This window comes from Parambassis ranga, chromosome 14, assembly GCF_900634625.1.
Source record: "Parambassis ranga chromosome 14, fParRan2.1, whole genome shotgun sequence".
In the NCBI taxonomy this organism is placed as follows: Eukaryota; Metazoa; Chordata; class Actinopteri; family Ambassidae; genus Parambassis; species Parambassis ranga.
In genome coordinates, this window is record NC_041034.1 from 11,178,195 (window position 1) to 11,200,304 (window position 22,110).

At 41.2% G+C, this 22,110-nt stretch overlaps 2 protein-coding genes across 2 annotated transcripts; both read left to right on the plus strand.

Annotated features, from left to right (window-relative positions):
- Window positions 1-288: 288 nt before the first annotated feature.
- On the plus strand, window positions 289-9,820 carry hephl1b (hephaestin-like 1b). Its single transcript, XM_028421419.1, has 20 exons — window positions 289-655; window positions 1,685-1,929; window positions 2,749-2,961; window positions 3,210-3,389; window positions 3,490-3,744; window positions 4,143-4,311; window positions 4,786-4,919; window positions 5,038-5,166; window positions 5,653-5,855; window positions 5,959-6,103; window positions 6,187-6,399; window positions 7,042-7,255; window positions 7,373-7,512; window positions 7,586-7,711; window positions 7,828-7,934; window positions 8,044-8,278; window positions 8,429-8,568; window positions 8,685-8,838; window positions 8,958-8,972; window positions 9,457-9,820. Exons 1-20 carry the CDS (start codon window positions 483-485, stop codon window positions 9,525-9,527), a joined length of 3,261 nt encoding a protein of 1,086 aa, XP_028277220.1. The 5' UTR covers window positions 289-482; the 3' UTR covers window positions 9,528-9,820.
- A 945-nt stretch (window positions 9,821-10,765) lies between these two features.
- Window positions 10,766-20,149, plus strand: slc43a2b (solute carrier family 43 member 2b). The gene is made up of 14 exons (XM_028422035.1): window positions 10,766-10,805; window positions 11,542-11,826; window positions 13,633-13,921; window positions 14,006-14,061; window positions 14,142-14,218; window positions 15,845-15,937; window positions 16,085-16,218; window positions 16,542-16,738; window positions 16,825-16,968; window positions 17,640-17,772; window positions 17,944-18,076; window positions 18,258-18,331; window positions 18,449-18,572; window positions 18,653-20,149. Exons 2-14 carry the CDS (start codon window positions 11,667-11,669, stop codon window positions 18,812-18,814), a joined length of 1,776 nt encoding a protein of 591 aa, XP_028277836.1. The 5' UTR covers window positions 10,766-10,805; window positions 11,542-11,666; the 3' UTR covers window positions 18,815-20,149.
- The last annotated feature ends 1,961 nt before the right edge of the window (window positions 20,150-22,110 follow it).

A 22,110-nucleotide genomic window follows, 5' to 3' on the forward strand; every position in this document is an offset into this window, starting at 1 on the left:
AGCATTCATTTACATTTTGAGGGGGAATAGGGACGAATAAACTAAACTTTGCATTTCTGTCAGTCTGTTATCCACTTTTCTTTAAAAACACATAATGTGCTTATTCGTGACATTGGAAAAAAATGAAATCCAAATTAGAAGACCCGTGGTGCTTGAGTCTGCATTTTAACATAAGTAGATCAATTACATTAATTTCCCAGCAGGCAATTGTAATTATATCCAACAATAATTAACACGAGAACAGCGTGTGGTTATTATCACTGCACATCCGACACCACTGGAGGCAGTGACAGCGTCGGTGCCCGCTGGCTGAATGGACTAACTGTTTTGCTTTGCAGAGTTTCATAAGTTCTGCTGCAGTCCGAGCGCGCACACTCACAGGACTCGCAGGGAAGAGTCTGTGGACGTTTCCTTTCGTTCTTTTTGAAGCCAAACCCCGCTAAACGCCGTGGCTTTGCGTCGCACGAATCGATCATCCGACCATGGCGCAGACTTTGGGGTTGTTTGCGACTTGTTTGCTGTTCATTCTCTCCTCTGGTGCGGAAGGGCAGCGCAGCAGGGAGAGAGTTTACTATGTGGGGATCATTGAGGACTTGTGGGATTACGCACCAAGTGGAAAAAACCTGCTTAACGGAAAGGCCATCGAAAATGATGAGTGAGTGGTGACAGATAACTATTTAATCAATCACGTCGCACCGTATTGACCAGAAATGCTGAGATTATACGTAAAGATTTTAGAGAAAAGGATCAACAGTCGATCTAGAATTTTTTTTAAAGTTTCAGGTCAAAAGGTCTGCTGCGTGTCAATCGGCCAGGGTGTGACAGTGTCTAGACCTCTGCTGTGTGCTTTGCTGGCAGTTTTGTAGATGCAGAGCAAAGATGACAGTGACCAGCAGTGAATGACTGTCTTTTGTCATGAGATCAGGCTTTACTATGGGTTTCACTGAGCAACATAGAGCAGGGAACACAGACAGTTCATCAATGAGTCTGGAATGTGAACAAAAAATGATTAAAGTCTTTCTGTAATTAAGTTGTGGTTGTATAGTCAGTCTACAAAATCAGACTCCTCTCCTGAGTGTAAATCTTTTTGCTGTAGTTAATTATGATGGATGCTACACAAGGAGGGAATTTACATCATTTGTCTCCTCTTGTGTAAGTTTGCAGTAAAACACAGCTGTTGCATCCTTGCATAATCCTGGACTTTCCTAAATGATGTCAGCCAGCTAACTTTCCCAGGACCCTTCTGAGCACTCTCAGTCACACTCTCAGTCGGCAGCACAGAGACTGCAGGTGAATTCTTGAGCAGTGGAGAAAGCATGTTAGCACCAAATTGCTCTCAACAGGTGCTACAGTTTTGGTCATTTTTGCTTTAGTGTTTAACTGTAGCAACACTGCTAGTTGCAGCTCTGCTAACAGGGTATTAGCTTTCAGAAACATGCAATCACACTAATGCCATGTCTAATTGTTAAAGACTTAAAACTTGATACACTTTGTTCTGCAGTGATGGGATTTATGACCTAGACATTGTTGTTTCTGCCATATTTGAGCATCATTCCAGTGCTGTGTTGTAGATTACTGTATCACAATAACCTGACCTTGAACTGAGGAATACCAAAACAGGATTAAACGTAGTCACTCAGCCTTGAGTGTAACCACACATTGTTTTGGTCTCCCTTTCACTCAGGCATGCATCAATATTCCTACAAAGAGGAGCCCAGCGCATTGGCAGCGTGTATAAGAAAGCGATGTTCCGACAGTATACAGATGCTACATACAGCCGCATGGCTCCCCACCCTGACCGGTTGGGCTACCTGGGACCTGTGCTGCGAGCTGAGGTCGGTGATGTTATTATGGTCCATCTGAAGAACTTTGCCTCCAGGAATTACTCCATGCATCCCCATGGGGTGTTCTATGAGAAGAATTCTGAAGGTAAAGTGCTGTGTATTGTACATGGGAACAACAGACGTACAAGCCCTACATTCATACCTCACTTAAATGCCATTATGTAAATCCATCCATGCATCCATCTTCTCAACCCATGTTGTCCTGTAGTACAGGGTCATGGACATTATGTAAATATTGACAGCAAATTAAAAAAACTAGTGCCTCCACTTGAGAAAATGACTTCTTGGAGATGCAGCAGTAGTGTCATGATCACTGACAAAAATGGCGACCACTGAGCTCTTTCTGCTGCTCAGTTATCACATAGACAATGCTGAAATTCCACAAAATTCCCTGGACAGTTGAACAGCACTGAACTGAACAAGAACTGTCCAGTTTATCTCCTTCTGTATCTTTCCAGAAACTCATTATTCAGCAGTCATATAACCATTGATTTTATTTTATATGTCATGACGGTAGCTCATTGCTAAAGCTGTACGATTGTTGTTGTGGTGTTAGTAGTTTTACTTTACACCACTCAGAAGAAGGGATGCTTTTGTGAGGTTTCTATTCAGGCCAAAGTAGAACAGAGCCAAGTCAGTGACTGAATGCCTGTCAGACATTTGAAGTGTTCTGAACTTTGTAGTACTCTTTTATGCAACAGGAGCTTTTATTATCACACACACTGATATGCTTGTTGAGACCATGTATAGTGTTAAAGCTTCCTGACAGACCTTTTTTTGTCTGAAAACCAAGCTCTAGTAACATTTTTAGCCGAGGATGTTTTTCTTCTCAGAATCTTGCCATTATTTAATATATCACATTACAGGAACATATTATTCAACAACTCCTGATTTTGTCTACCAGGGGCTCTCTATCCAGATGGGACATCACATGACTTGAAGAAGGATGACCATGTTCCTCCAGGAGGCAGCTACACCTACCGCTGGGAGGTCAGACCAGAATTTGCCCCCACAGATGATGATGCTAACTGCCTGACCTGGGTCTACCACTCACACACAGACGCCCCCAAAGACATCAACTCAGGACTCATTGGGGCGCTGCTCACTTGCAAGAAAGGTGGAAAAACGTGTGGCTATTAACACTGAGTTGACATTTGAAGTAATGTGTTTATATACAATGCATTATGTGCTAAATCAAGTGTCTGTTTATATCCTTTAATCATAGATTCAATCACACTTCCTTGCCTTAAGCCCATAATGACTACATTGAAAAACAGCTAAGGAAAGCCTCATGAGAAACAATAGGATGGTGGGAAGCCAAAGGCAAACAACTACTAAATGTTCCCCACATCTCTGTGAATGCAGGAATCTTGAGTGGGACAAATGGACATGTCCGCGTTGATGTGGACCAGGACGTCTTTCTTATGTTTAACGTGGTGGATGAAAATCACAGCTGGTACTTGGAGGAAAACATTCAGAACTGCAGTGATTCAGCAGAAGTTGACCCAACAGACGCAGATTTTACAGAGTCAAACCTGATGCATTGTGAGAGATGAAGTTATTCAGAAGTTCATCTCCTATTAAAGGAGGCTAAATGCTTTGTCCTTTCACTTAAACTCTGCCTGTGTTCTTCTCTATGCAACAGCTATTAATGGCTACATGTTTGGTAACCTGCCCGGAATCAAGTTATGCCAGGATCGGGCAGTGGCCTGGCATTTGTTTGGTATGGGTAACGAGGTAGACATCCATTCTGCCTTTTTCCACGGGAATACTGTGCTGGACCGTGGCCACCGCACAGACACCCTGAGCCTCTTTCCAGCCACATTCGCTACAGCTCAGATGGTCCCGAAAGCAAGAGGAAAGTGGCTGCTGAGCTGCCAGGTTAATGACCACTTGAAGGGTAGGGTACACCTGACCTAAACCTCTGTGTCACCTTTGACCTTCTCTGGAGGGGCTTTGCAGCTGCTTTGTCAGAGAATGACGTTTCCTATAGCATTCTGCTCTAAACAGGTCAGGGCTTGTATTTTAAGACAGTTCAAAGTCCTCACTAAATGAGTCATACCTGCTTACTATACAGTAAATAATGCTGACACTTCAACACTGTCACTCAGTTTTATTTTTTCCAAACTGACACTTTTAGAAAGGCATTAATAGTTTTACACATTTTGGATCTTATAGTCAGAAAGATAAGAAAGTTAAACATGGAATAATTACTGTTTTATGGACCATCAGAGTTGACCTTTCAGCCCCTGGAGGGCTCCACGTTCACCACCTGTGTGTGTGTTTTATCTATTCCAGCTGGGATGCAAGCCTTTTATGAAGTGATTTCATGTGACAATGAGGACAACTCCAGAGTATTGGGTGGTGTTGTGAGAGATTACTACCTGTCAGCAGAGAACGTCCTGTGGAACTATGCTCCCTCAGGAAAGGATTTAATTAACAACGTATCTCTAACTGAAGAAGACAGGTGGGCAGAGTTGTTCATGTTAAACTGTGATTGAGACAAAGGTTCAGCCATTGCTATTCAACCTATTGTAATTCAGAACTTTACTCTAAACCCATGCTTTCATACCAGGTTTTCCACAAATAGCTCATTTTCACTTATCTCTTCATCCCTGTGGGCTAGTACCAGGCCTTTAGTCTTACCAGCTGTTTGTGTATAAGGCCTCTGCACTGGGTTGATTATGTGAGCCTGTCATTCCTGTGGTGAGGCAGTTTTGTTGCCAGAGTAAACAGTGTGAATAGTGATGTAGTGACTTTTGTTAGTGTTCCCTAACACAGTGAAACCCTTTTGACTGGACAGATCTGTTCAGTGTCTCTGAATTTCCCACTGCTTTTTCACTTAGGTCACATATTTATTAAAGCCCACAGCTTTTCTTCTAAATCATTAAGATGGTGCATCATATCCATCCTCTCACAACCCCACCCTTTTTTCTCACAGTGCACCAGAAGTGTTTTTTGGCACGGATGATGGAAGAATTGGAGGTCGTTATCTGAAAGTGATATACAGGGAGTATACAGACAGTACATTCACCGCCGTAAAATCATCTCATCCTGGACACTTAGGGGTCTTAGGTAAGACTTCCTTTTTCTAGATTTGGCAAGTTCCAAAATTGGCAAAGAAAACTCCTCTTACCTTTCAGCAATGTTCTGCAACAATCCTTTTATCTGATTACAATCTGTATTTGTCCAGGTCCAGTCCTCAGAGCGGAGGAGGGAGACACCCTCAGAGTGACGTTCATGAACAAGGCAGACAGAGCCTACAGCATCCAGCCTCATGGCCTTCACAGCACACACTTCCAGGGAAGCAGCTATGATGATGGTGAGGAGGCAATCCATTCATCCATCCAACCTTCTCTGTAAAGCAACAATGAGGTGATGGTCACCTGTATTCAGTTAGTCTTAGCTGAAAAAGCTGAAAAAGGGCCAAACTTTTAGCCACAGACAAAACATTTTTGGCTGATGCTATTTCCAATGCTGTACATAGTAGCTTACAATGTTATTTGCACACAGATTGGAGTAAGCAGTGTGGGTATATAGCATCAGATGTTAATTGGCACTAAGCAATTTCCCCCTGGGATTAAGTATTTCTGTTTGATTTTAAAGCAAAAGTACAATAGTATCTTGAGCTTGAGCTTTATCATTTCTTCATACACAACTACTCACCTGATTTCCCTTTTCTGCTGCTGGGGGCAGCTACTATGCTGCTGTGGGTGTGAATAGCTGCAAATAACTACAGTAAAATGAAGTGTTAATTAATTGGCAGCATCCTTGAATGTTAATGACTTCAGCGCTCTCTTTTTTTAAGGTGATAACCCAGGCTCTCACGTTGGTCCAGGTGAGACCTTCACCTACACCTGGCAGGTGCTTGAAGGCCCATCATCATCCGATCCTTCCTGTATCCCCTACCTTTACTTCTCTGGCACTGATCCTGTCATGGACACCAACTCAGGATTAGTTGGCCCTCTGCTTGTGTGCAAAAAAGGAGCGCTGGGGGAAAATGGTACCCAGGTGCTGTTTCATTATCTATTCTTCACACAGTATCACAAAAATAGTCTCAGACTGTAACCAAATACCCCTGACTGTTCTGGATTGTGTGTGTATTATTTAACAGGAGGGCGTGGATAAAGAGTTCTTCCTTCTTTTTTCTGTCATGGATGAAAACTTGAGCTGGTATTTGGAAGAGAATATTAAGAGGTTTGGCAGCAACAAGTCAAATATAGAAGATGAGGATTTTTGTGAGAGCAACAAGATGCACGGTAACGAGTGTGTTTTACAAAGGCTGTGTAGTTTTGCCTCATTTGTCTTTATTTTTACTGTCTCTGTATTGCTCTGATTCCAGCTGTAAATGGGCTTATGTATGGAAACCTTCATGGATTGGAGATGTGCGCCGGCGATAAAGTGATTTGGCACACCTTCGGGATAGGTACTGAGACGGACATCCATGGTGTTTACTTCGAGGGAAACACCATCAAAAAACAAAGTACAACGCGTGATACTATCAGCCTGTTCCCTCACACCACTGCCACTGTCAACATGCAGCCAGACACTGCTGGTTAGTCACATCCTTCCTTTCTCACACACTTTGTTTTTCTGTACTTTGGATTTTGCTTGACAGGTTTTTGCTTCACAGAGACAATAGATATCCTTGGGTGCACTGATTTGTGTGATGAGTACAGTAGTACCAACACAGTGCAAACAGGAAATGACATTTATCTGCATCTTTGTGTTATTTACATTACCCTGAGATAAGTTTGAGTTTGATTTCCTGCTTGCTTACTTAAAAGGAAATTCCACACTGATGTTCATTGCAAATTGAAACTACTATGATTTAGTGTGCTAAAGTTTAGATAAACAAAATAAAATAAGTACAGTCACATAAGCAGTAATGACATCTTGCTCATCGTCATATACAAAAACTATCTATATCTATCTATATGTAGTTATGTATAGTTATCTCTGGAATAAAATAGATGTAAAATCTAAACTGAAAGAGTCAAGTCAGCATGGTTTAATTAGACTGCACAAACATTATATTATTCTTTACAGTAAAGCTAAATCATCCAAGTGAAATATTTATGAATCAGGAGGGGTTCTTTCAATAAACCAACACATACACAGCACATACTGTACTCAAAATACACAGAATACAACAATAGTACAGTAAAAATGTCCTTTTTTTTCTTTCTCTATACAGGGGTGTATGAGGTGAGCTGCAGAGTAACAGACCACTACTCAGCCGGCATGAGGCTGCGCTACAAAGTGAACCTCTGTCCAGGAAAAAAAGTCAGAAACACAGACATACAGCCGACCAACACTGTGCAGTATTTTATCAGCGCTGAAGAAATAGAGTGGGACTATTCACCTCAGAGAGACTGGGAGTTGGAGAAACACTCTACATTAGAGGACAGGTGTGTGAGTAAGATAATTGTAGGATGATGTATTGGAATGCTGGAGCAGGAGCCTGTGATTAGTGGCACAACTTATTACTGTTTGTTAATGGAAGCAAATTGGTACATGTCTCCCAGTCCAGGCAATATATATGTGGAAAGAGGGGAGAACAGGATTGGCTCACGCTATAAGAAGGTGGTGTACAGAGAATACACCGACGACACCTTCAGAGTTCAGAAAAAACGCCAAAGCAACCAACAACATCTGGAAATTTTGGGTAAGTTAGTTCATAGCTTGTGTTTTGTTTTGTTGTTGTGTTTAAAGTGTTACACGTTTTCTTTTCTCTGCAGGTCCCATAATCAAAGCAGAGGTAGGAGAGCAGATTGTGATCACGTTCAAAAACAAAGCAAGCCGGCCTTATTCAATTAGTGCACATGGAGTCAGGGCCAGTGGTGCACACATTCCTGTCGAACCCGGTGAGAATCAGAAATGCTGTTACAGATTAGTAATATACGAGTAAATGTGGTCTAGTAGGACTTCAACAACAACATGTGATGTGGTAGTGATAGTTGTTGTTTTTTGTCCTCCTCAGGCTATATTATTGAATTGACTTGGGATGTTCTTGAAAGCTCCGGTCCAGGGGTCACTGATCCAAACTGCATCTCTTATGCCTACTACTCCAGTGTTGATTTCATAAAGGTACAAACTCCCTGCGTACAGCAGCAGTCAGATGGAAACCACAGCCTCACTTTTGTGTTTAACTTGGAGGTAACGTGTTAGATGAGTAGGTTCATTTGTTTATGTTCAGGATCTGTACAGTGGTCTTCTCGGGCCTCTGGTAATATGCCGACCAGGGACTCTGAATCGTGGTGAGGGGGCTGACAGACAGAGGACTGATGTGGAGAAGGAGTTTGCTCTGCTCTTTCTGGTGCATGATGAAAACCAGTCCTGGTACTTGGAGGACAACATCAGAACATACCTCGGTGTGGACCCTGCAACCTTCGAGCAAAATAAGGACTTTGAAGAAAGCAACATGATGCACGGTAAAAGGAGACTATAGAACTGTCAAAATTTACTCATCCTTATGAGAAAACTGGGGTCATCTCAGCAGGAAAGGTTGGACATTTAAAAAAGGACAATAGCAATATGTGGGCAAATGTATCCTGATATTGTGATTCTGTGTGTTGTTGCAGCGATCAATGGTAAGCTGTATGGTAACCTCCACGGACTGGTGATGACACAGGGTCAGAGAGTTGACTGGTATCTCCTGGGGATGGGCAATGAAGTGGACATGCACACTGTTCACTTCCACGCTGAAACTTTCACCTACAAGGTTCGCCTTCTCTTGCTCTTGAGAAAGAGTCTTTTTTGCTTGCTTTATCATATTTTTGCTTACTTCCTGTTCTTTGTTCCCGTTTTGATGTACTGCACATGCTGTGTGTGCATCAGACGGACCGAGTGCACCAAGCAGACGTCTTCGATCTGTTTCCTGGGACTTTCCAAACTGTGGAGATGGTGGCTGGAAACCCCGGGACATGGCTGCTCCACTGTCACGTGTCAGATCACATCCACGCTGGCATGGAGACCACTTTTACCATAAGAGGTGTGTATCTGTGTAAAGGATAAACATGTCAGTCATCACATATTGAATATAGTATGTAGAAATATTATTTAATTAAGATTTGTTGATGTTAACAGAATTTGTTTTTTTTTAAATTGCAGGAAACTCCTCACAGGGTAAGATCTGATTTCCTAACTAAGTTGCATAGAAGCACGATAAGAGGTCTAAATAAGGCTATAAACAAAGATCTCCTTTTATTTCCTGTTCTTGTTGTTGGTCGCATGTCAGAGCATAAACATTGTTGTCACTACATTTAAATAAAATAACTGTGGAAAAAAAGAAGCATGTTGGCATATCCATATCTAGCTGACCACAGGTCAAAAGTAGGACAACATGTATTGTGTCTGCAGTGTGTAACACATTAGAATTATTTTTAAATGTTATCTCTCACTTGTTTCGTCAGTTCTTAGTATAGGAAAATAGTTATCATTCAGGTCATTAAATGACACAATCAAAAATGTAGTGCTACAGACTTAACTACATAAAGTAGCAAAAAATACACTGTTGGAAAATGATGACCTCTAAGGTCATTACTGCACAGTAGAGTACAAACAAAGGTCAGACATTATTGTTTCTAACTTCTCTTTTCTGTCTCTTCAGCACCAGGAACTGAAGGCTCCTTAAAGCTGCTACTGTTCTCACTGACACTTGCTGTACTGGCTGTGCTATAGGTTGACTCCACTGACAGCGAGTCTTTAATGCACTCAATAAAAAAATCCAGGGATGTAATCACCGTGGCATAATTGTTTGCTGAAGGTTATGTATGTAAATATTAAGCAAAGATAAGGCCGTTCAAATTATATCGACCACTAAGCAATTGTATGTAATGTTAAAAATTGTTTTGTTTTATAGTAAAAAAAGAAGAATGTGTTATATTTGTGAATCAAGCTGCTGTGTTTTCTGGCATGTTGCATCTTTACCAAATATTTCTGTTATTAATGTGCAATAAAAACATTTATTTTAATGTGTTGTGATGTCTGCATTATCGGTGGTCACTTTTTTAATGTGTCGGCATCACCACAAGGTGGCACAACTTCAGTTTAAATGGTCCTCTGTGATACTGTGTTATAAGGCTGTTGTTGTTTTTTTTACCTTTAATCTGAGAAATTGACCTCACTAACAAAACACATTACCATATCAGTATTTACACAAATTTGCTTACTGTTGGTCACTCAGTGATTGATTTGCATATTGATTACCACAACCTAGAAAACATGTTTGCTGTTTAAATATTTTGATGTTTGAACTCACCCCAAATTGGTATTTCTGACATACTACGCACAAGCAAAAAACACAAAGAAATCTCCACTATAATGGGGAGAAATCCCATCACAAAAACCCACCTCACACCAAAAAAATAAATAAATAAAATCATTTCTGTGTAGAATTAAGGACTAATCTTGTGCATGTTGTTGAGACTATAGCACACACATTGACTGCTCTGTACACAGTCTCTGTAAACAAAACACAACACAGTTAGCACCAGTACAGATAGACCTGGGAGTCACCATTTCAGACTGCATTCCTGCTCCATCAACACCTTCGGCTATTGATCTAGACAACTGTTGAAAGCCACCATCATTATCTGCAGGAGTCTATGATGTTCTCTATCAGACTTCGTTTGGCTTGATTAATCCTTTCCACTCACTCGCAGTTAAAGCTCATCAGACTTCCCATTAATGACTGATAAAATCAAACTAATCATCCAAAATGTGGACCCTATAATAAACATATAATACATTGTTTTACTAATATACATGCATTTTGTAAGAGTTGTTATTATTACTATAGAATTATCCTGAAGATAAGCTAGTACACACAATGATTGGCCAAAGGTCAGCAGGGGGCGCCGTGTTAGGACCGTCTGAGCATATAAAAGTGGACTTTCACAAATTACTCAAGCAGAAGGCATCAGAGGGTTTGTGGAGAGTGCTGCTCACAGCAGAGAGGTAAGAGAGATTATAATCTGTATGTTCCTGTAGCTGGTTTAGAAGTGTAGATGAAGTGTAGATGAATGAATGCTTGCAATCTAAATAAATGTGACAACAAATGTAATGAAAGAGAAAGAGATTCTAATATACTTACATGATTATTCTTGATCATTTTCTAATGTTAATATATTATTATTGTCTTCCATCAACTTTTATTTTGTTGAGCAGAACGTGAGTGGGTGTCTGTACAGTATTAGGGAAGAGAGAATGAAGGAGAGGCTGACTGTGTGAAATGATTTGGTTATTGTTTATCTGGCAGTTCCTTTATATTTTGGATGTACCACAGTAATTGCAGAGGACAGTTGCAGTTGGATGGACATGAGAGGACATTTAGGGGTTGTGTAAGGGAGAGAGGGAGAGAGACTGAGGGGCCAGGGGATGTGGGAGCCCCATTTTCTGTGTATCCAGTTTGAGCCAGTTTGCTTTTCCCACTAAACAGCAGAAACTCTGTGATGCTTATTGTGTCATTACTGTCTATAATGACTTTCAGCTGATCAAAGAGTAGGGCAGCACAGTTTCTTATTATTGTATGCTAATGGTGACTTGGTTTCATACAGTACTTTCTGTTATCTTCAGTTCAAAGTGATTGATCTTGATCTTACAAAAGTGGACCCTTAATTGTCTTTCAGTGATTTCATTGATCTTCATTGATAGGCTCACAATAACCCCTCCCCCCTCCTCTTTGTCTTCACAGATAAGTGATCAGCAAACCTTCATTCCCGGCGTCAGTCAGGAAAGCTCTCTCTGCTGCAGTTTCAGCTTGCTCTTTCTGTCTCTGCCTGTTCTCTAAATCTATCTTTAATTTGCTACAACTCAAACATGGCTCCGACCCTGGTCACAGCATTTGCCAGGCGCTGGTGGATGGCAGTGACTGCTATTATTGAGAATCTGCTCTTCTCTGCTGTCCTGCTGGGATGGGGATCGCTCCTTATCATGCTCAAGTCAGAAGGCTTCTACTCTTACCTTTGCAATGAGGAAGGTGAGTCAAATCTGTTGCATTTCATTGTTGTGTTTTTTTACAGCTCCATACTTTTGCCTAAAGTTACCATAATGCCTAAAAGAGGTTTTGGTGTCCTGCTTTCCACTAAAATGTGCACTGTTCGCTTTTAAACTAAGCTGGAGGAAGGATACCTAACAGTTAATAGGTGCCTTTTTGAGTTAGTGAAAGGGATGGAGCAAGCTTTATTCATGCAATGTAATGCAACACCTCCACCTTCTTGTTCCTTCATTCTTTAAGGACAATACGTGTTTTCTGTTAAGGGGTCGGGGTGTATTTTTAAGGGCCACAGGAGATTAAACCGGATCACTTAAACTGAAGAGAAAGCATGGTTACAAGTCATGGTCCAATGTTAAAGAGCAAAAGACTCCAGTGTCCCATTCTGCTTTGATTTCTGTGGCTCCAACCTACCTGACGAGGGACCTGTTAAATGCAACGATGTCCTGTATCTGTGGTCAATCTTCTTGGTCTAAGTGCTGTGTGTCATTAAGTACAAAGGTGAGGTTGATGTTTTTTGGACACAAAAGGGACCATGAAGGGGGGCCTGATATGACAGCACTGAGTCTGATAAGGAGTTTACACTATTGATTAATGTGCGTTGTGATTTGTAGGATGATGCATGGCACTATTGTAGAACTTTGGTACTTTTTAAATCAATCATCACTGGTAACTTAAATTCAGCCTTTAAATGCTCACAAAGCAGATTCCAGTCATCTTAAATCACTTAAGTAACAGGGCATCCAGGTGACTTTCTGGCCAACTGCCACTGCCATCTTATCATGTTCTGATGATATAAGACGGAGCAGTACAAGCTCAGCTCTTTTCTGACATGTGACAGAGGAACACAGAGATCCACAGCACGCATTTTTTTTTTATTACTGGCAATATGCACGTTTAAAGTCCACTGATAAAGGGCAGGGAGAGGGAGAAGGGAGATAGCAAAGTGATGAACGGTTGGAAGCAGATCACTGGTGGTGGAGACAGTAAAACTAAATAGCGAAATGGAACATGATGATGAAGCAATAAAGGTTAAAGCTACATTTATATAAATTTAAATGAGCAAACTCCAGTACTGCCAGGGAGACACCTGCTACTTAACAAGATTTGCTGATAGAATAAGTTTTGGTGCCAATCACTTGATGCTGGAAATGCACTTAAAGAAATAACCTCACCCACTATACAACAACACCAAGCAAGGCAGATGTCATGTTTTAACTTGGCACTTTGTTATTAAGTGCATCACACTATTCACATCAGCATGCCACACACATACTTCTCTCCCGTGACCACAAAGGTGACTGCAAAGGTGGCTGTAATCAAACATGGTTCTGCCGCTCCTCTGCCTTCCCAACTTGGACTTTTGTACCTTTTCTCATTTATCTCTCTGCAGGTTCTGATAATAACGTTGAGTTTATTGCTATTGACAGCTTATCACTTTTTACCCTGAACATTGTTTAGTACTAATAAAATCCAACTCACTGTCTAATCTTTTGTTTCTGACCACGCAAACTGCAGAAATTTATCTGAGTCTTCAGATATTTTTTTCCTGTTTCGGCAGATTATTTGCTGACACATGAATTGTGGTTGGAGGTTTACCATACACCACGCGGTCACTGCACATGTGGCTGATTGTATCATGATCCTGTGACTAAACAGAACTGCAGACTTCACATTTTATCAGGATGCATCATTTACAACTGAACTCAACATTAACACACATGACTACTCAAAGACCTTAATGTGTAATGTCAAAAACCTAACTTCACCCACTTTCATCCTGTGCTTCAGCTAACAGCAGCAGCTACAACCTGTCCCAACCGCTACCAAGTACTGAAGAGTATACAGACTACTACGAAAATGAGGGCGGTGTGGTGGGTTTGGGAGATGGGGTGGAAATGAAGCCCCTGGTCCCTGTGGATGGGTTCCTGAGGATGAATGGCTGGCTGATCTGTAAAGAACAGGATGAGATGCTGAACCTGGCCTTCACGATCGGCTCCTTCCTGCTCTCAGCCATCACGCTGCCACTGGGGATCGTCATGGACAAATACGGGCCTCGCAAGCTGCGACTGCTGGGCAGGTAAGTCACGTCTCATTGAAAAACAATAATAGGTAACAAAATGGCTTCATAATTGAAATGCTTGATGCTGTCATCCATTTCCAGCACATGCTTTGGATTGTCCTGTCTGCTCATTGCTTATGGAGCCTACAAGCCAAATGGTAAGTCCAAGTGAAAATGAAATCCTCCAAACAGTGTATAGCATTTTGTTTGTTGCTTGATGCAATTATATCTTTTGCAGAACTCTCCGTCCTTATCTTCATTGCCTTGACCTTCAATGGCTTCGGGGGCATGTGCATGACTTTCACTTCTCTCACGGTAAGTGTGTCTGGCACATGATATTTGTCCAGAGGTATATTTTCTATCTTCTTTGCCCTTCTTCTTTTTGTGCTCTTATAATAGTTTTCTGGCTCTCTGCCTGTCTGCTCACCCTCTCCCTCCTTTCTTGTCTGGCATTCCACCCTGTCTCCTATCCTGGCCTGTTTTCTGTTTTCGGCTTCTAACACTGAACTCTGTGTTCCTATGGACAACCGAGCTCAGCTTCAGAAGGCAGGAAGTAGCACAGTGGCCCATTAACACATTCTGCTGCATGTTATTGTGTAGCCATTGTTACTCTTGTTCTTCTGGAAACAAATATTGTTGTGCACAACTAGCTATGTAGCATCACTGACACTGATACACAGGCTAGGGAAAAACAACTGTAGCCTCTTGGTGATTTCCAAAGTTCGCAAGGTCAACCTCTCACCATTCCTGAGCATTCTTTCCCTGCCATTTGTCATCCTCCCGATCCCTCCCTGCAGCACACATAGGAGTCCAGGGCTGTACCATGGTGATGTTGTTCACCAGAGAAGGGCTCTCCTCATGTAACTCTCCTAGTAAACCACCCAATTTCTATACCACCAAAGGCTACATTGTGGTATTTGTTGCAACCACCTAAATCTCTCTTTAGTTGCTGCCATTGGCCTTTGTGTCAGGTGTGATTTAAGGCTTTGTTTGTTCCTTTCTGTAGGCTCCACAGTCTGTACATTAAACCAAAATTTCCCCCTACACCCAGTTTCACTTCATCTCCGTCACAACCCAATAAAAGGAAGCCTCAGTGTCAGGTTAATCATTAGCCACCACCCTGCTCATTGCCTCCTTGATCATGACTTCTCCCCAGACCTCCAGGCATTCAATCTCAGCTGAGGGGTGTTGGGTAAAACTTAACAGCCATCAGCAGCCACTGCTGGCTCATTGCCAATGTCAGGTCACCTTTCCACTTCAAGTTCAGGCAGCAGCTGCTGATATATCTGTAAACTTTAAAGGTCTTTTTGAATAGTTTGCCAAGTACTCTGGGGAACTACTGTAACTGGGTGATTGAGTTTAGCACAGACACAAACACATACCTCTTCCTCAGCTTCCCCAGTATTATGTAATTGAATGTGTTTGTTGTTGTTCAGTCTCATGAAAACAGCTTGTGAGTGCCTTTGTGTTCGGATGTTTTGCCACCCACTGTCCCCCTGTTCTCTCGCATCTCTATTTGGGTGTAAAGGACAGAAAAAAAAGAATGAACTCATCTAACTCTATTCTTTGTTCAGTGCATCTTTTTTTGTCCTTGAACGTCACCTCACCTCAGTCACCTCTTTGGGTTATTTCAGCTGCTATAGAATCTGTCTATGTGTCGTGTGTTGGACAGCTGTATGTGTTATGTGATGCTGTTTTATATCGCTTCCAATGGTTCTGTGTCACTTCTGTGGTTTTACTTCCTCTGATGTTCTGCCTGCTTGTTGATTCCTACCATACACTCTGACCCTACTAACAGTAGGGTCCCCATAGTGCCCCCACACAGCAGCTGAACACACCATGATCATGACAATACTTGGAATTGACAATTCTGTGGAAATACAATGAGAGGTTTATGTAATAATTTTTAAACTCAACTGGCCGCCGCCTCTGTCTTTCTAGCTTCCTAACATGTTTGGAGACCTCCGTTCGACCTTCATTGCTCTGATGATTGGCTCCTATGCCTCCTCTGCCGTCACCTTCCCTGGTGTCAAGGTAACAGAATCGCCCTTCAACAATGCAACCACACTTAAACTATACCTTTACAGGCTGCACAATGAACCTATATCTAAGGACATGTAATGACAAAGGTATTTTTGATGGAGAAGATTTATTGATAATAACTATTTACTTATCTTTTAGGTGATCTATGACTTAGGCTTTTCTTTCATCACCATTCTGGTGGTGTGGGCTGCCTGCGCTGGACTGGTCTTCTTGAACTGCTTCTTCAACTGGCCACTGGAACCATTCCCAGGACCAGAGGACATGGACTACTCGTAAGTCAAAGAAACAAATACAGATAGATACCACTGACTGTAGACATGCCACATTCACAAAAACCATTCATACAGTAATACATGCAGAGGCTTGTTCATGAAGCATACATTTTTGCAGCAGCAATTTCCCACATAATTATGCAATATGTGCAGAATGTGCAGTGTAAGGCTACCGGGGTTAAAGTCTATCGGTTGATAATCACACATTAAGGCATCCTTCTGGTAAAGTCATGTTAACGTTAGCAGAAAAACATTTCCAGTACACTGATTTGCACAAAAGATGCACCTTTACATTATTCCCTTCTCTTCATCTACTTTCTCAGTGTGAAGATCAAGTTCAGCTGGCTGGGCTTTGACCATAAAATCACAGGGAAGCAGTTCTACAACCAAGTTACCACAGTGGGACGACGCCTGAGTGTGGGCAACAGCCTGAAGGAGAAGGAATTGGCTACTAAAGAAGGACAGACGCTCTGCCTCTCCACCATGGACCTGGAGATGGAAAGCAAACTAAAAGAAGACTGTAAGAAAAAACATTAAAAGTTGCACATGCAAAGGTTGACCCTATATTGCACGTACCCATTTTTATCTTTTATTTCTCGTCTGCAGCCCAGTCCTTCTTCAAAACTATCTCCACCCCAATTTTCATGCTCAGCCTGGTGACCATGTCCATCACTCAGCTTCGTCTCTTGTTCTACATGGGAGCTATGAACAGTGTCCTGGAATCGCTTACTGATGGAGACCTCAACACAGGTTGGTTTCACTGCATTTTTTTTGAAGAAGGTGTCCACAGAACAAACTTGAAACTTTGCCCTTTGTTGCTTTTTTCAATTGAGCACAGGGGGACTTACTTGATTTTAATTTAATTTTCAGTGGAACGAATGGAAGTTGGTAAGATAAAAAAAATACAAATATTTAGTTGCTACACTGAACTTAGCATCTAGTTTGTAGGTTCTTCATCACACTAGTGTATAGTACTAGATCCACTACCTCAGCTTTCCTTGACCTTGGCTGTTGTTTGTATCAGCAGTCCTTCAGCTGTCATTCAGCTTTAATCTGAAACCACAGGTACCATTTGTTGTACTCATTAACTAACTCTGCACTCAGCCCCAACCAAGTGTACACATCATATGAGCGGTTTCACATGATGTAGTTTTCATGTATCATTACTCCAAAAGCCATAAATTCTCTCTCATAATGGCATCTTATTGACTTTGGAACAGCCATTTTCTCTGTATCCACTCTTTCACTCAATAATGCCTAATTATTAACTGTACTGCCTTATTAACCAGGTACAAAGAAGCTCTATCCTTGTTCTAACCTTTGTCTCTAAATGTAACCTTTTCTCATTTTTGTCTATTTATTATTAATAAATAGAATAATATATTAATTATCTGTTTTTGTTTTTTGAATCCCCCTCTCAGTGAGTCTATACTCTTCTATCTTCGGCGTGCTGCAGCTGCTTTGCCTGATGACCACTCCTGTGATTGGTCAGATCATGGACTGGAAGCTGAAGGAATGTGATGATGGAGAAGAGGAAAAGGAACCCTTCAGCAAGTGAGTCAAGTCTGAGCAGTCCCTTGTGACGTATAGGACAAATCCTCTGCCTTAAACCTTTTCTATTTATAGACCCAATGGTGCAATGATGATGAGTAAGACAAAAAGTGAACCTCAATTGTGACATCACCACCAGATAATCTGACCTCTATTTTTTTCTTTAACCACAAGGGGTGAAATAAAGAAAAAGCGCAGGGACAGAAAGACCCAGAAGGTGACCAATGCCCTGCGTGCATTTGTCCTCACCAACACCCTTTTAGTAGGATTTGGAATCACTTGCCTGATACCCAATCTACCTCTGCAGGTAAGAATTTCATACTGACTGACAGACCTGTAGTTGTGCAGATCATTTTCTCACCATCATTATGACCATCATGCTGCAAAACTGAGATTAGACATTCTACAGTACGCTCCTCATTTAGTTCATGTTTGAACATTTTAAACTTGTTTTCCTTCTGAATACTGATTCCTTCTCCTTTCCTCAGGTTGTGTCATTTGTTCTACACACTGTGGTAAGAGGATTCATCCACTCTGCTGTTGGTGGCCTCTATGCTGCTGTGTAAGTTGCAATGTACCACTAACCTTACACATTCGCTTTCATCATCATCATCATCATCATCTTGTTGGTCTTGTGCATATGAGTGTAGTTTCAAACGCACCTCTTCTGTCACTCCAGGTATCCATCCTCACAGTTTGGAAGTTTAACAGGCATGCAGTCTCTGGTTAGCGCTGTGTTTGCTCTGCTGCAGCAACCCCTGTTTATGGCCATGATGGGGCCCTTAGGGGGGGATCCATTCTGGGTATGAACACACACACACAAAAAGACACAGTCACATGAATTAAAGCCTCGTGTATAACTAATGCTAGTCTTGTTCTCCAGGTCAACATTGGACTCCTTGTACTCAGCATGCTGGGCTTCTTGCTGCCTCTCTACCTGATCTGCTACAGACGGACACTCCACAAACAGCAGCGGCAGAAAGAGGACAATGCAAAGATCTACATTAAAATCAATGGCGCTGATATCCCTGAGGCCTTCGTCTAGAAGAAAGTAAACACAGAATGAAGAAAACACTGAGAAACATGGGCAACCCAAGCTTAAATCTGGAAAGGACAACTGAGGTGCTAAACATCACATTTTAAACATATAATTGTCTTATTTTTTATTGATTATACACTGCCACACCCATTTTCAAGAAGAACTAGTTCATGTCATGAACTAGTTCATGGAGACCAATGGACTGCTGATGGGGAGCAAAACCGAAACACAAAAGGGAAAAGAAGAACTAGAAAAAGGAAAGACTGTGAAAGGAAAGAGGCATCCAGCTTCTGCATTCCCCCAAATCCTGTAACTTCTCTCTTTTCCCCCCTCCTGAGGGAGTGGCGTGCTGTAGTGCAGCTCTATGCAGTGACTGCTTTAATATTTCTAAAATGAGCAGAAAACAGATAAACGTCCACATGTGAAACCTGCAGAAAGATTACTTAATATCACCAGCTCACCATCAGTAATCTTTTGTTATGGTCTTTATATTTTATATTGACTTTAAATCATCCTAATTGATGGTGCTACCTGTCTGTTCATGAGCCGGAGGCTTCTGATAGATGGATATATATATATATATATATATATATATATATAAATATATATATAAATGTGGAGAAAATGGCATTAATGAGAGCAAAGAAGAGCATTATTTGCTGATGTTTCTCAGGCTAGTAGAGAAGACATTGGCTGGGGCTAACATCTGATTACAGTACTACTATAGTTTAGCATACACTGTAGTATTAGAAGCGTTCAGTATTTTTGTTAGTGTTTAGATATTTAATTTATTCCTTTAGTTTTCTTTTTGTATCATAAGTTTACCTTTTGAATGTATGGAGAAGATTAGTTCATTGAACGTTTACACATTTCGGTGACATTGATCTCTGTTTTGCATTACATGGTAACACAACTTTCACATTTTTTCAACATTTATATGTACTTTATGCTTTCCATTAAGTAAATCTGTAAAAACTATGAATCATCACTCAGATGCCTTAGCTTTCAGTCATTATTTTGTCCAGTCTGTCTGTCTACTGTTGAGAGAAATGCAGCACTTTTACCCTTTCTCACAAATTCAGCTCATCTCAGCACTTTCTCTCAATGGAGTAATTTTAAAGCTTCTCCTACCTTCATATTTATTTTATCCTAAACTCACATTTTGATCATAAACATCTTAGCATATTCAAATTGTGCTAAGTTAGCAACTTCTCCATTGTTTGCATAGAGCTTTTTCTATCATTAAAGATAATGCAGAGACTTTATGTAATGCAGGTATCCATGTTTAATATGGAAGAACTTGTTGGGTTTAATAAAGATTCTTGCTTTTTCACTGTTAAATGTCTGTACAAATTCTTACATGTGTCTATCAGTCATGCTGAGTTCATGTTGTATGTGTGTGTGGGTGGCTTTTGAAATGTGTACATTTTTATTACAGTTTGTGCTTACATGTTTGGTAAATCACAAAAACGTACAGTTGATGGTGCGTTAGATTATTCTACAACCTGCCAGCAGAGGTCAGTATAAGTAGTGTGTTTTCTGTTGTCACCACAACTGATGAGGACACAGCACAATTACATGTGAATCTTCTGTTAGTCCTTGTGAGATTTGTGGTATAGAAACTAATTAATTTAACAAAGCTCTAAGGGGGAAAATTATAGATTATTGTATGTATTTGTATTACTGGTACAATGTCATATAGAAAATAGTGTTTTTCCACCAGATGTTCCTGGCAGACTCTCACTACATGTTTGGTTTGACCAAGTCTGTTAGCACTCTACTCTGCCACCTGATACTACACTCCAGCAGATGGCTATCACTTGACACCTCAGGCCCTTTCATCACCTGATATCTGAGGGGACGTCACTCACAGCGGGGACAGGGGCAGTTAGAGCTCTGCTGTCCTGGTGCTGCTGCTGTTTGTCGGCTGGCCGACCTCTTAAGGCTCATTGAGTCACAGAATTTAAAGAGGCAACATGAGACCACTGCTTCGTGAACTCAAGACTCACATTATGCTCTGTTAAAAAAAATTGGACACACATTTATATCACATCAACTGCTTTACAGGAGAACAGAGACAGATTGCACAAGCCAAACTGTAGACCTATAACTTCCAATCCTATTAGATCTCAATATAGTGGAATTCTGTAGATTACATTAAACTAGCATGCCAGCCCTATCTTTAAGACAGATAGATAGATATTGTTTATTACAGCAGCGTAAAGCCAGTCCTGCAGTTAAGAAGACAGGATGATAAGCGGATGTTGGCAGACGGATACAGATGCGCTATAAATACAGCAGCAGTTCACTGTTACATAATTTTAGACTCACGGATACGCACTCACATCCTGCTATCTCTGGGAGGTGGGACTGGATTAGGAACCTGTGATGCCTTGTCACCGCATCGCGCACAAACACCACCCTGTGCACACGAGCTTGAAGTGCCAAAGCATCACCAGATAGGGGGTCCTTTAGAGAATGATGATGATGATCAGCATGCATATGGATTCATCTGTATAAGAACAGCAAATCACAAATGACTGGAGACAAAACGTGAGAATCACAATAGTGACATGGCAGCCAGGTATGAAGTGGATGGGAGTGGGTCTGGAAGAACAGGCTATAATCACATCAGATGCGAGGTATAAAGGGCTTAGAGAGCTGACGCACCGTGCGTCTGCGCCAGCGGTGGTCCCCGTGTCACACTCTGATGGTGAATAACCACGCTTCTACGTCATTGCTGCGAGGATGACGCAGAAAGTTGCACACTCTGAAGAAAAATGGTTCCGAGAGGATCCTCTGGCCTGAAACCTGGCGCAAAGTACATATGTTATATTTTTATTACATTTTATTCTAAAACTAGGCTGCTGCGAAATTAATTGTTCATTTTTTTGTATCCGGAGTTGTTAACCATCATTACCATAATTTAATAATTAATGACATTCAGCCATTTAAATTCACGGTTTGGGCACCTTGGTTTTGTTTGTATTTTTGTTGTTTGTTTGGTCAAACAAACATAGTTCTCTTTGTAGTCTGTCTATAGTTCTGTTTATTCAATTTGTAAGTTCATTTTGCAACATGTTTTGTCACCATCACATCTGACCTAAATCATTTTAATTTTATTAAATATATAGGCAATAATACTTTAATTGTGTTCATATTTATATGGAATTACGCCTCTCTTTGGCCCCTTTTTCATTACGCGTATGGACCCTATGGACCCATCGGAGCAAGCACAGAGACCACTCCCCTGAAGAACCGTCGCTTTCTGTGTGTGGTCCTCTCTGCACAGGCCTCGGTGC

Bases quoted from the DNA above. Each gene is read 5' to 3' on its own strand.
- hephl1b (XM_028421419.1), top strand. From the start codon at position 483: ATGGCGCAGACTTTGGGGTTGTTTGCGACTTGTTTGCTGTTCATTCTC. The intron at 1,930-2,748 runs GTAAAGTGCTGT...TTTGTCTACCAG, and splicing joins CTATGAGAAGAATTCTGAAG to GGGCTCTCTATCCAGATGGG. The intron at 2,962-3,209 runs GTGGAAAAACGT...CTGTGAATGCAG, and splicing joins GCTGCTCACTTGCAAGAAAG to GAATCTTGAGTGGGACAAAT.
- slc43a2b (XM_028422035.1), top strand. From the start codon at position 11,667: ATGGCTCCGACCCTGGTCACAGCATTTGCCAGGCGCTGGTGGATGGCA. The intron at 16,969-17,639 runs GTTGGTTTCACT...TCCCCCTCTCAG, and splicing joins TGATGGAGACCTCAACACAG to TGAGTCTATACTCTTCTATC. The intron at 17,773-17,943 runs GTGAGTCAAGTC...TTTAACCACAAG, and splicing joins GAAAAGGAACCCTTCAGCAA to GGGTGAAATAAAGAAAAAGC.